The 13,303-nt window shown below is 52.3% G+C and overlaps 1 protein-coding gene and 1 non-coding gene across 2 annotated transcripts; one reads left to right on the top strand and one right to left on the bottom strand.

Annotated features, from left to right (window-relative positions):
- The first annotated feature begins 5,549 nt into the window (after positions 1 to 5,549).
- Positions 5,550 to 5,631, top strand: TRNAS-GCU (transfer RNA serine (anticodon GCU)). Its single transcript has one exon. It is a non-coding gene; the product is annotated as a tRNA-Ser (tRNA).
- A 3,467-nt stretch (positions 5,632 to 9,098) lies between these two features.
- On the bottom strand, positions 9,099 to 12,730 carry LOC109746266 (rac-like GTP-binding protein 6). The gene is made up of 7 exons (XM_020305385.4): positions 12,260 to 12,730; positions 11,009 to 11,096; positions 10,787 to 10,896; positions 10,322 to 10,385; positions 9,879 to 9,943; positions 9,697 to 9,762; positions 9,099 to 9,605 (listed from the first exon to the last, which is right to left on the bottom strand). The coding sequence occupies exons 1-7, from the start codon at positions 12,356 to 12,358 to the stop codon at positions 9,504 to 9,506; spliced, it is 594 nt and encodes a 197-aa protein (XP_020160974.1). The 5' UTR covers positions 12,359 to 12,730; the 3' UTR covers positions 9,099 to 9,503.
- Between the last annotated feature and the right edge of the window lie 573 nt (positions 12,731 to 13,303).

Genomic DNA, 13,303 nt, shown 5'->3' with positions numbered 1-13,303 from the left:
GGTCTCGTAGTCTACCGGAGAGAAGAGGGGGGAAGAAACAATAAATACAATGCAAACATAAGCATGACGATGCGTGACATGAAAATGAGCGATGCTAGGTGTGACCTAACGCGACAGTAGATGGTACCGGTGAAGGGGGGAAACAACCGGGAGGTATTCCCGATGTTTCGCGTTTTCGGTCAGACGGACCGGAGGGGGAAAGTTGCTAGTTCGATAGGTTAGGGAGGTGTGGTGGACGAACGGACTGCGTATTCGGATTCGTCTCGTCGTTCTGAACAACTTTCATATAGAAAACATTTTCATCCGAGTTACGGTTTAAAAGATATGAATTTTCAAAGTTTATTTGAATTTCTAGAATTATGTGAATTAAACAAAAATGAATTATGACGTCAGCATGAGGCAATGCTGACGTCAGCAGGTCAACAGGTCGGCTGACCAGTCAAACCAGACAGGTGGGTCCAGTGGGACCCACATGTCAGCCTCTGTTAGTCTAATATTAATTTAAACTAAACTAACAGTCTAATTAGAGGGGTGGGCCCCATATGTCAGTGAGTGATTAGTTAATCTAATTATTTTTATTTATAAAACATTTTTCTTTTTCTTTTTGTTTTTAATTTTTGCGGCGGGGCCCGCATGTCAGTGCCTGGGCCTGCCCAGTCAGCACGTTGACTGGGTGGACCCAGTCAACGGGGCCCACGGGGCCCACTGGCAGTGGCACTGGGGGGGCCCAGGCCAGCCACGTCGGCGGCCGGCGCCGGAGCAACTCCGACGAGCCAAACGCGGCGGCGCGGCTCGGGAGGGGCGCGGGTTTCGCGCACAGGGGGTCTGCGGGGTCGTGGCTGGGCGCGTTCGACGCGGCTCGGCGCCGCGCGTCCAACGGTGGTGGCCGGAGCGGCTGGAACGGGCGGGGGCGAGCGCTACGAGCTCGCCGGCGGCGAAGTGCTTCGGGCTGGGGCGGGTGCGGCGTTAGAGCGCGCGAGCGGCCGAACTAACTAGCTAGGCGGGTGCGGCACGATGCGGTCGAGCTAACGGGCCTACGCCCATGACCAAATGGTCACCGGAGACCCGCCGGCGACGAGCTCCGCGGCGCGGCGTTCGGGCGCGCGTGGGGAAGCCGCTAGGGGGCGCGCGAGAGAGAAAGGACAGGGGAGGAGGGGGAGAGGCTCACCGCGCGGCACACGGAGGCCGGTGAGGGGCTTAGGAGCAGCAGATCGGCGCCGGGGAAGAAGGGGGTCGCCGGCGTCCGAAGTTGAAGGCGAGCTCGGGGAGGTCGTTGCAGGGGCTCCGGTCTCCAACGGGCTGCACCAGACGAAGCAGCGGGCGACGGCGGTCCTTGGAGACACCTTGGGGCGGCGAGGTGGGTACGGTGGCCGTGTGAACGACGGTGAACGGCAGCGACCGCGTCGGGCGTGGGGAAGGAAGGAGTGGCGCGGATCTGGGGGGGAGAAGAGAGAGGCGCAGGGGCCGAGAGGTGATCGGGGGTGAGTGGGAGAGAGGCCCGAGGAGGCGGGGGGGAGCTGGCGACCTTATCCTCCCCGTCGCCGGCGAGGGGGTGCGGCGGGGACTGCCCCTGTTCGGACCCCGGTCGGGGGAACAGGGAAGGGGGCGAGCGGGAGAGGTGGGCTGGGCCGGGGGTCGGCCCAGTTGGGCCAGGGGTGCTGTGGGGGGGGGCTTCTCCTTTTTTTCTTTTTCTTTGTCTGTTCTGTTTTCTGTTGTATTTTCTTTTTATTTATTTATTTTCTTTTCTGTTTTATTTCATTTAAAAGTATTTAGGTATTTTATAAAAATGTGTTTTCTCCACCATAATTACCAGTGTATTATTTGGCACCCACCAAACATTTTTGTTTAAATTTTTGAAAACTTTTATTTTCCACTTTAATTTTAATTGAAGTTTGAATTAGGAGTTTGAAAAGAAATGTGATTCCAAATGTGATCATGCCCTGTTTAGCAACATGATTAGCTTAATCACAGAGAGTTACTGTAGCATGATCCTCAGGGTGTTACAATCTCGCTCCTCGGTCGCTCCCGCGGGCGGCCAGGAGCGAACCCTAGCCGCCGCCGCCACTAGCCACACCCCGCGGCCCCCTCCCCTCGCCGCCGCCGGCAGGAGTCGCCGGGCGAAGCCCGCGCGGCTCGGCGGCGGCGGGGTTCCTTTTCCTCCTCCCGCTCGAGATGGTGCGGCGCGGGTCGGCCGATCCAGAGGGAGCTCGGGCGCGCTGGCGCTCGGGGCGGCGCGGCGAGGCAGCGCGGGGTGGCGGCGAGCGGTGCGCAGGCGGGCGCGGCCAGGTGGTGCTGGCGCGGCGAGGGGCGTGGTGGCGCGTGCTTCGGGTGCGGCCTTGATGCCCCTCGACGGGATCTGGCGGGGACGGCATGGCGATTGGCGGCGCTCCGGCAGCTCCTGGCGCGTGGATCCGGCGAGTGGGGATGCGGACGGCGGCTCCTGGCTGCTGGACGAGGCTCCTCCCGGCGGTGCTGCGGCTGCAGTGGGTTGCTCCGGCTTCGGCCCAGCAGCCCTGCTCGGCGGGTTGGGGCGGGGTGGCGGCCCCCCCTCCCGGCTTGGTGCTAAGGAGCTGGCCAGTTTGCTAGCCCGGCGTGGTGGCGGCTGCCGGGGCGGCGGCCCCGGATTTGGTGGAAGCGGCTTCGGCTGGAGGGTGGTGCGTGCATCTGGGCGTGGTGGGTCTCGGGATCCCACGGCCAGTTCGAGGTCGGCCTCGGCAGGATGGGGTTCGTTGGCTGCGTTGATGCGGGCAGGTGGTGGTTGAGCATCTCCGGGAGAAATCCTATGTCCGGCCTCTGCCGGATCTGGCGACGGCGACCCCCGTGGGCGTCGTGCTCTTTCTTGGAAGCGTTGTTGTTGTGTGGTGCTCCTCCCCCCTTCCCGCGGCCTTGGCTCCGGAGGGAAACCTCAGATCTTCGAGATCGGGCGATGAAGACGCCTTCACGTCTTCTTCCTCCTTGGGGGCATCGTCTCGGAGCCGGCCACAACCTGGAGACCAGTGGATGGCGGCATCTTCGCCGCGTGGGTTGCGGCATCTTTGCCGCGTGGTTTGCGGCATCTTCGCCGTGTAGTTTGCTGAGGCGGCCATTTCAGGGCGCTGATTTCTGTTTGGCAACGATGATGGCGTCGAGAGGAGCTTTGGTCGCGGCTCGGGTTTCGGTAGTCGGATCTTCCCGGCGTGTCCGAGGTGCCCATTGGTTGCTACGGCGGGCACGGTCGGCGCAAGTCCTGCATATTCCCTTGTGATGATCGTCGTCAGAGTCGGAGCTGTCAGTTGTTCGCGCGTGTGGCCTTCTATTGGCATGTGCCGTCATGGTTTTGGTGCAGCTGTTGTAGCTCTGTGATCCCATGTCGGTGGCCAGGTTGGCCGGTGGTACCCATGTTATATGGGTTGGATTGTATCGGTTTTAGCCCGGTTTTCCGTCAATTAACCGGGCAATTCTCACTCCTTCTTAATCAATGAAAATGGCAAGTCTTTTACCTTGTTTCAAAAGAAAAATGAAATCTCAAGATAGTTACATCACTTCTGCTCCAATTCTCACTTCCCTTGTAAATAAAATTGTGGGAATTTAGACTTCAAACTAGCGCCTCAAACCCTGGACTGGAACGCTTGGTCTATGGGTGCATATACCCTGTATGTAACTTTTTAATAATTATATAAAAAGTTTTAAAAATCTGGAAAAAAAATGAAAGAAACTTGACCTTCCATTGTACTTGTAACAAAAATTCCACAAAAAGAAATAAAAACCTTTTAACTTCTTTTAAAAATGGTCAAAATAGTGTAAATAGTGACCTATAATAGCAATAAAATATGTTTTTGCCTTGAAGTCAATGCTGGTTTTTTATTCATGAAAATTTATATACTAGTGCAAAAAATCAAATTTATTCTAAAATCTTTCTAATATTTTCACTTTAAAAATGGGCAATACTCTGCGTCGGCGCACCGGCGGAACGTTTCGGCCGGTCAAACCAGAGCCGCTCGATCTGGATGCACATAACCGTCAGATCTGCCCCGCATCTCCTATCGTCATCCTCCCCCACGGGAAAAAAGAGGAGAAAAAAAGCAAGCGCCGCCGCCGCTCGCGGGATCCCACACGCTGGCCCGCACTGCTCTCGCTTGGACCACCGCTGCCCCTGCTCGTCGCCGGTGCTCGGAGCCTCACCGCCGCCAGCGAACCAAAACATCACCTGCCTTCACCGCCGACACCGAAGCAAAAAATGCCAGTTCCAGCAAAATCAAAAGACGGTGGTAGCAATTTTTAGGATGGTTCCAGCAAAAACAAAACAAAAACAAGGGGTGATAGCAAAAACTCCCTGATGCTTCCAGGAAGACTTTGACAGTAGCAAAAACTCCGGTGGTAGCAAATGGCATCTCCGGTAGTAGCAAAAATCCGAGACGGTTGTAGCAAAAAAAAGCCATCGCCGTGGGTGGATGTAGCAAAAATGTCTTCAGTTCCAGCAAAAACAAAATATGGTTGTAGCAAAAAAAGATAGGAAAAACAGAAGATGGATGTAGCAAAAATCGACAAACACCGGTAGTAACAAAAAATCAAAACGGTAGTAGCAAAATGGTTCATCGGTTGCAGCAAAAATCACCTGGTAGCAAAAATTGGGCGGGTGGGTGGTAGCAAAAACATGGGCCAGTTCCAGCAAAAACAACACATGGTTGTAGCAAAAAAAATCCACCATCGCCGTGGTCGATTGCAGCCCAGCCATGGCGACGAGCAGTGGTTGCAGCACCGTCGTAGTTGCTGGTTTGCAACATCTGTGCAAACCATGTGCTGCATGTGCCTGAGCCCAACCTCGTGGGATCCATGGCGGACTGCACAAGGCATGAGAGAGAAAAAGCAAAAAAGCACGGACGAGCTCACCCCTCTCATGGATCTAGGGAGGAAAAATGTTGCGGGAAGCAGAGAAGGCAACAAAAACGAGCTCAATTTTATGGGGATTAGGTGTGGATTTCGGAGAGAACACACGAAGGAGGAGGAGAGATTGAGAACTTGGGGACTGAAGAGCGAGCAGGGCGAGGATGCCTCGTGTGGTCTCCAGAAAGAGCGAGGGGATAAGATGAAAGTGGTGGGAATAGAGATAAGCTCTGTGGGTGGTGGGCCTGGGCTGCCTAGCGACGCGAGCGAGGGGACCGGCCGAACGCTCGGCCGGTCGACCGGCTATAAACGTTTATCTTTAAAATTTTATTTACCTTTAAAAATTTATATCAGATGTATATACACCAAGAACCAAAGGGCATTTCCCCTTGAAACTTTTGATATTTCCATTCCCTCCAACTAAACAGCGCGGCTGTGCACCATTAGCCCCTGTCTTCTTGTCTGTCTTCGGCTGGACGAGGCACGACGCTGAGCACCAGTGCCCAGCACACGTAGAAAAAACAGTTCTTTTTTTAGAAGATTACAGACAGAAAAAGATGAGCGGGCCTATGGGCAATGCAGGCCGAAGCAGCTCTCTTAGTTACGTCCCATTATATGGCCCATGGACTCTAAGGCCTTAAGATGGGCCTTGATACAGCGAACATATAATGTGGTGTGAGACAAGCGACACTTTGGCCGAGTGGTTAAGGCGTGTGCCTGCTAAGTACATGGGGTTTCCCCGCGAGAGTTCGAATCTCTCAGGCGTCGTTTCCTTTTTATTTTATTTTTCTTCATCCTTATTTTCTGTTTTCATCCTAAAAATATTTAGTGATTGTATATCTATTTATTCGACAAAAATCTCGTCAAAGGAAAGCCGAGTATTTCTTCTTTCTATAACGCGCCTACAAAATGGCCGACTCTTTTTGTATAGAGTACGTGGTTTAATCTATCTTAGAGCAACTCCAACGGGCCGACCCAAACGGACGGCATTTTTGTCCGCTTTTTGTCCGTTTGGGTCGGCCGCCCGCCCGCCGTCCGCCCTTTTTTAGTTTTGGGTCGGCAGTGCATCCAACAGGCCGACCTATTTCATGACCGCGCGCGTTTAACATCATGCCGTCGCCCTGGTTTTGGCGCTCCAGCGTGTGGGAAAGGTTCGTGCGCGGGGGAAAGCGGCCTAGCGCGCGCTGGTTTTGGCGCTCCAGCGCGCGCGGGAAAGGTTCGCGCGCGCGCCGCGGCCGGCGCTCGCTATAAAGAAGGCACTCCCTCCACACTCTGTCGGCCGTCCACTCTCGCCGCCTCTGCGCCACCATGTCGATCCGCCGCCTGGGCGCTTCGGATTTTCGCGGAGTCCACGAGCGCCGCTCCGGCGCCTTCTCCGCCGAGATCTGGTTTCGCGAGAAACATCTCGTCCTCGGCACCTTCGACACTGCAGAGGAGGCGGCCCGCGCGCACGACGCGGCGGCGTGGCGCCTCCTGAGGCCTCGTCGGGATATGAATTTTCCCAACGTGTCGAGCCAGCGGCGCAGGATCTGGCGCCTGTCCCGCGGCTTTTAACCGACGAGGATCGTCGTGTCCACCGGAGGCGGCAGTGTCGCCTCGCCATCGCAGAGAAGGACGTGGAAGCCTTGGTGGTGTGGTGCGGAGGCTACCCGTAGGACATCGTCGACGAGCGCCAGTTCTACAAGCAATTGAGATCGGAGAGGGACGCGAGGAGGAGGGAGCGAGCCGCCTATCGGGAGGACAAGCGTTCGCGGAAGCAGGCAGCTCAATTGAAACTGAAGCTACGAGAAACGTCGGGTTGGGACTTTAAAGACGAGCAGCTTGCTGACGCCTACCTTCAAACGTCAGAGGAGGACATTACCAAGTCGGAGTCAGAAAGCGACGACTAGTGGTCTTTTTCTTTTATCTGTGTACGCTAGAACTATCTATGTACTGAAAAAATGGCCGGCGACGTAGCAGGCGGGCGAGGGTTGAATTTACTGTGCCACCGACCAGCGGGCCCGGTGAGAAAAGAGGGCGAGCGCGCGGGCGTCCGTCTTGTGTCCGCGCCGACGCAAATCAGGCTAAAAAATGGGCCGAAAATGGGTCGGCAGGCGGACGAAAGCGGACGCGCGTCCATTTGGGTCGGCGCGTTGGGCCGGCTTTTTTTGTCCGCGCCGACCCAAACGGACGGCCACGAACAAAATGGGTCGCCTCATTGGAGTTGCTCTTATGTCCAACCAGATACTAATAAAATTCTAACACGAGCTAATTGTAAAACCGCCTCGTAAGCGTTGGATGAGGCATTGTCGTCCGATTTGACAGCTGGGCCACGTGGGCAACCAAGCGGAAAATGACCATGTCGTCTCTGCATCGCAGCACCCCCTCCATCACATCGCCCTCAGTCTCGTGCTACCGCACCGGCCAGGTAGCATCGACGCCTTGCAGCAGATGACGGCCGGCGAGGTCAGCAGCTCGTCTCCCCCACAGCATTGAAGCTTCCCCCGCCGACGAGATCAGCGGGTCAGGGCACCACATCCCCGCTGCATTGCAGCTTCGCCGACGACGAGATCCATCGGTCGTGCACCACCCATGTTGCATTGCAGCTCCGTCGTCGCTGGGCAGCACCACGCATATTGCATTACAACTTTCGCCACCGGCGAGATATGCGGGTCACAGCACCACGTGTGTTGCACTGCAGCTCCCTCGACTGGTGAGATCCACGGGGACGCGATACCACATGTTACATTGCAGCATCCCTTGTCGTCGGTGAGATGCGCAGGGTCATTGCGTCGGCTACCGATTCGCAACATCTATGCCGCCTAGTGGTCTTCCCCAGTCGTTGGCGACCTCTCCTTTGCAGCAATGCCTCATCCTCGAGAGGCGGTGCGGCAAGCACTTATCAGCAGAACGCACCCCTGCAGAAGTGGCGGTTGACTTCACAACTAGTGGCAACAGGGTGGTCGGTGTTGTGCGTCTCTCCTCTGCTTGCAGCAATGACAGAGGTTCCCCATGGGTTGTAGTTGTGTGGGCAGCAGTAAGTGTTGGCCAGATAGGAGGGGTTCATTACTGGCAGCGGTGGCATGGGAGTCTCTGCTTGTGTTGGCGAAGGAGGTGAATGGAGGAGGAGGGGGCGGCGGAGAGAAAGAGAGTACAAAGAGGATTAGATCATGGAGGAAGACGATGTGAGGATGAGAAGCTTCGGCAGGGATAGGATAAGGAAAAGTGGTGTGGAGCCGAACGCGAGTACGATTGAGGTGGTTTTTTTTTTGCAAAAATGATCCAGATCTATTATCAAAGTTCACCGGAAGTACAAAGTACCTCAAACATAATAAAAATTATATTTATATTCTCGTTGTTGCTGCTACGCTATCAGAGCCAGCTTGACCTTGTCGATGACAGCCAATAAGTCTTCGTGCACGTGCCTCTAATGACCAACGCCCTAGAGCCGCAGATGTTGCCATTGAACTCTTAAATAGATCTGAAGCACCTACAGCAAATCTCGGCACACAACGAGAAACCCTAACCTCACCGTCCCAAGAAGACGACATGAATCTACACCCAAGGCTTGTTGACTACATCCAAAAGGACGAACTCAAAGAGGATCGAAGCCCGGAAGACAAACTCGAAAAAGAAACACTGCCATCCACCCAAGCGCCACCTGCAAGGACTCAAAAATCTTAATCTAAACTACCAATGGGAGCGGAGGCACTGGGATTCTCCTCCCCATCATCGGCCGGCGGGGAGGCAGGCAGAGGGGAGGCGTCAAGGGATTCATGTTTGAGTTACAGCGTCAGACAAATTCAGTTGGCTGGCCATTTTCTACAAACAGGCGGCGTTGCAATGCTTCTGGCAAGTGGTGGCCAACAAACAAGACCATATCCACCCAAAAGATTTAGTGCCCCATTGACACACAATGGCATGTGTATCCAAGTTTTAAAATCAATAGAAGTAGTGGCCTGTCTGACTGGCAGATATTGTACCCAGCCAGATACACATATCAACAATATCCTATTGCAGCAGATACCACACCAACACCAATATCATACAAAACATACCCTGCTGCCAACATGCTCTCCATGATCTCCAATTATATGCCACAACCCACAAGTGCTAGCTGTGAGTATCAAAACAGGCAGGTCAAAGCACTGCACATGCTCCATTTGCCAGCAATCATACACCGGCGAAAGTAAACCAAACCGAATCATAATTCATATGATAGGATGCATCTAAATGCGGGCATACAGACCATAACAAGAAAGGAAACATAATTTTCCATTGAAGTGAAAATAACAAGCAAAAATAGAATAAACTGAGTGCGATTACATCATGTCTCTACTTATGGAACCAAGATAACAACGAGATACTTTTTTTTTACGGGGTCTCAAACACGGGAAATACCGTCTACTAAGCAAGTTACCTAAATTGCCACGACTTGTCAGTCACACGAGATAATCACAAGGCAGGAAGAAGAGAAATCAAACAAATGGATCGCCCGATGCCTCGACAAAGAGACCTTGCTGCAGCTGCCGGTGGGTAACCTAGGGTGGGGTAGGGTGAGGGACGACGACCATGAGAGTGCAGCTCCGCTGAAGCAAGACGTAACAATAATATAGCATGGCGGCAACTTCGCCCTTGTTCTTTGTCTACCGATGATTAGATCACAAGATGGAGCAAGCCCCCCTCTGCGCCTTTTTCTTCTTCTTCGCCTTTGGTGGCGCAAGTACCACCTTTATTGCCGCATCAAATACACCCTTGACATTCTGCAAATCGACAAGGACCAGAAAAAAAAAACTCTGTCAGCATCTCACATTGCATTATGCAATAAGCAAACATGTAAGAAGATAGCTATACTAGTTGGGTCTTCGAGCTGCATTCGATGTAGTAGGGTGCGCCTATTAACTTTTTTAGTTCCTCCCCCTACAGAATTTGGCATCTAAAGTCAGTAACACAACATCGCCTCCTTCAAGGGAAAGAGCAAGAAAGACAAAAAGTCAAGGAAAAAAAGATCAAGTCGTGATGTAATGCATCCATACCTGAGCAGTAGTGATAGGAACAGCACCAGGATGGTCCACAAAGAACTGCTTGTCATCTCGAAGATCTGCCAGGGCAATGTACAAAGTGAAAATGAAATACAACTGACAGTCTAAACCATCAAAGGTTCAAGGGTAAAGAACACAAGCACGAAGAACTAAATAGCCAACAATTCATCTAGGTATACACCAATATTCTCAAGCACAGAAAGCAGTGGTGAAATACTACGAGGTTCACAGAAGCTTAGATTCAAGGGTTTTTTTCTCATTTATTTTCATCTGGATAGCATCCCCTGCTTTCACTTGTAGGTGTGTGACTGCCATTGCACGTTACTGTGAATAACTTTACAAAGACCTATGTGCCTAGAAACCCAACGTCACTTCCGTCGTAAACACAACAGGATGTCAGATTTCTGAAGAACAATGTGGCCATGTGACGTTCTTACCAAGCTTTGTTCCCACAAGGATAATAGGCACACCTGGTGCATAATGCTTCAGCTCAGGTATCCACTGAAACAAAAACGGAATTCAGGTTCAGGAAATGCATAGGTTGAGCATATATGTATAACCATAAAAATAATGAAAACAAATTAACATAAGTCAAGATAATGACCAAGGAACAGAAATTAGGGGAAACTACATCATCTCTGATGAATAGGAGACTACTGGAAAAACCATTCAAGAGTGCATTAAAGCCTATTTCTAGAATGGAATAATTTCTCACTGAAGAAAAAAAAAACACTCATCAAACATGACATACATGCCAGAAACACAAAAATCTTATCAGATAACTCATGAAGGTGACCATAGAAATGATGGTGAAATGAACTTCTGCAGAGAACTTCTGGAACCAGGAACGCATAGAGCAAATTTATTTGAATATAAAGAGATAATAAGAATCAGACTGTTACCTTCTTTGAAACATTCTCATAGCTGGCCTTGCTGATAAGCGAGAAGGCCAGAAGGAAGACATCAGCTCCACGATAACTCAGCGGTCTCAGTCTGTTGTAGTCCTCCTGACCTGTTGCAGACCCAAAGAACAAACTTTTACAACTTCGAACCAACAACAGACCAGGCAAACAGAACAAACATGTAGCCATCAGCAAACCAAGACAGAAAGAAGAGCCAGTTACCTGCAGTATCCCATAGCCCGAGGTTGACAGTGTTGCCATCAACCACAACATTAGCACTGAAGTTGTCAAACACCGTTGGCACATAGTCCTGCCAAGAACAACAGTTGTGGTAAGATAAACAGCAAGTGCAGCCAAATTCTTTCTTCCAAGTTCAAGAAACAGCCACATGGCCGTCGTAGTGAATTGACAACAAGTGCAGCCAAATTCTTTCTTCCAAGTTCTAGATGCAGCCACATGGCCGCCGGACGGATGACAGCGAGGTGAATTAAATTCTTCCACTCATGTAGCCATGCCTGAAGATAAGCATACCAAGATGGCACAAACACCAGACCCCATGTAGGTGGGTGGTCCAACTGGATATTCTACTGCTGCTGCTGCTACCACTACGTGGTCACCATGACTCAGGGCTCCAAGCTAATCTACCCTCCCAAAGCAGAGTAACCCCATCATGGGTGGTGGTATTATCTTGTCTTGTCTCGAAGGTTTCTTTCTTTCTCTCCTCTCCTCGAGAGAGAGTAAAAAGAAATCTTTCGTTTGAAAACGAAGCATGCGTGAAAAGGTAGGTGCTGCAATTGGTGTGTGGATTTGCGTGAAAGAAACAAAGAATGGCACCCACCAACCATACGGATGGTGTGAGTGGTCGAGGTCGGGTACTACTCCGCTACTCGGCTAAAAGGAAAGGCTGGAAAGCGATCTCCGGCTGTTTGAAACGGATCCGCAGCCCCCACATTGCCGGCTGGGGAGTGGAGCCAATTTGGTACGAAATCACGAGCCGACGAAATCTCCCTATACTATCTTTTTTTCCCTGCAATGTTGCCGTTCCTACTACTGAATGGTAACGAAATCGACAGCGAAAATTTCCCGTACAGAATAAATCCTAATTTGGGGCTGATTTGGGAGTATCAGCAGAAAAGATCCCCATTTCGCTGAGGAGGACCGGCAACCCTAGACGAGAAAAGATCGAAATTGGCGACCGCATTGTGCCCAAATTAGGAGCCGCCGGGGGGCGAATCGAGCGTAGAAACGCCACCCAAATCTAGATCAAGAACCAGCCTCTGCCTCCCCCACCCCCTAATTAGGAACACACACACACACACACACACACACACAAAAGAATCAATCAACCAATCCGCTCAAAAGGCGCAAGCAGCAACATTTGTCGGCCTCTACAAACACAAGAACAAGAAGCAACCTGGCATTACCCAATAACACAAGAAGTACGAAAAGAAAGAGAGAGGAAAAGGGACGTACGGTGGGGAAGGTGTTGGAGGTGTAGGAGATGAGCATGCAAGTCTTGCCGACGGCGCCGTCCCCCACGGTGACGCACTTTATGAACCTGGACGCGCTCATCCTCCCTCTTTCCCTCGCTGCCGGTGAAGCTGCGGGCGAGACAGGGGAGGGGAGGAGGGGAAGAAGAAGAAGGGGGCGGAGGGGGGGAGCTGGTTAAGATTTGGGGCCAGAGGAGCGAGGCCCAGGGGCGGGTGTGGAGGTTAAGATTGGGGGGGCGCGGGGGCGGGGACAAATGGAGGGGAGCGCGGGGGAGGGGGAGGAGAGGGATGCGGGGGTGCGGCCGAGGAAGCGGTCTCCGCGCCGAATCGCTGGGGTGCCTCCGCTTAGCCTGGTCTCCCACCCTCTGCTCGCCGAGGGAGAAGAAGAGGGAGAGGGAGAGAGAGAACGGTGGGTGGGGTGGGGGGTGGGGTGGGGTGGGTGGAGGTGGACACGGTGTGCGCGCGCATCATTTCCTTCTTTATTACCGCCCGCTCCTGCCCGGCCCCGGCAGCCATCATCACGCCCGCCCCATAATTAATTTCCTGGCTAATCCCGCGTGCAAGCTTATTCATTCATGAGAGTTTTGGACAAATGTTTCTGAGGACAAAATAGAAAACTTCTTCACATGCTAGACAGTGCAAACAGTTGATTGTGTGTAGATTTGTAGTACGATTCTCGAGGCGGACAGTAAGAGTTCACCGTGTATCCTTGACAGCAGGGCTAGCTGTACCGTCATAAATGTAGGGGTTCTGATACGCTGGCCGCTAGTAAGGCTAGCTTGATTGGACAAAGATCCCACGTGTGGTTGAAAAGGTTGTAACGCTTATTATGAGGCGGATAGTAAGAATCCATCGCATCGTGTAACTCACAGGACTAGCTGTATCGTCATAAATGTAGGGGTTGTGATATACTGGCCGCCAGTAAGGCCAGTTTAATTGGACAGAGATATCATGCATGGTCGAAAAGGTTGTAATGCTTCTTAGTGCGAGGCGGACAGGAAGAATCCACGGTATTCTTGGTTGTATT

The sequence above is a fragment of the Aegilops tauschii genome, chromosome 6, assembly GCF_002575655.3.
Source record: "Aegilops tauschii subsp. strangulata cultivar AL8/78 chromosome 6, Aet v6.0, whole genome shotgun sequence".
NCBI classification, from domain to species: Eukaryota; Viridiplantae; Streptophyta; class Magnoliopsida; order Poales; family Poaceae; genus Aegilops; species Aegilops tauschii.
The sequence above is the reverse complement of the archived record's forward strand: the minus strand, read 5'-3'. Positions and strand labels throughout refer to the sequence as shown.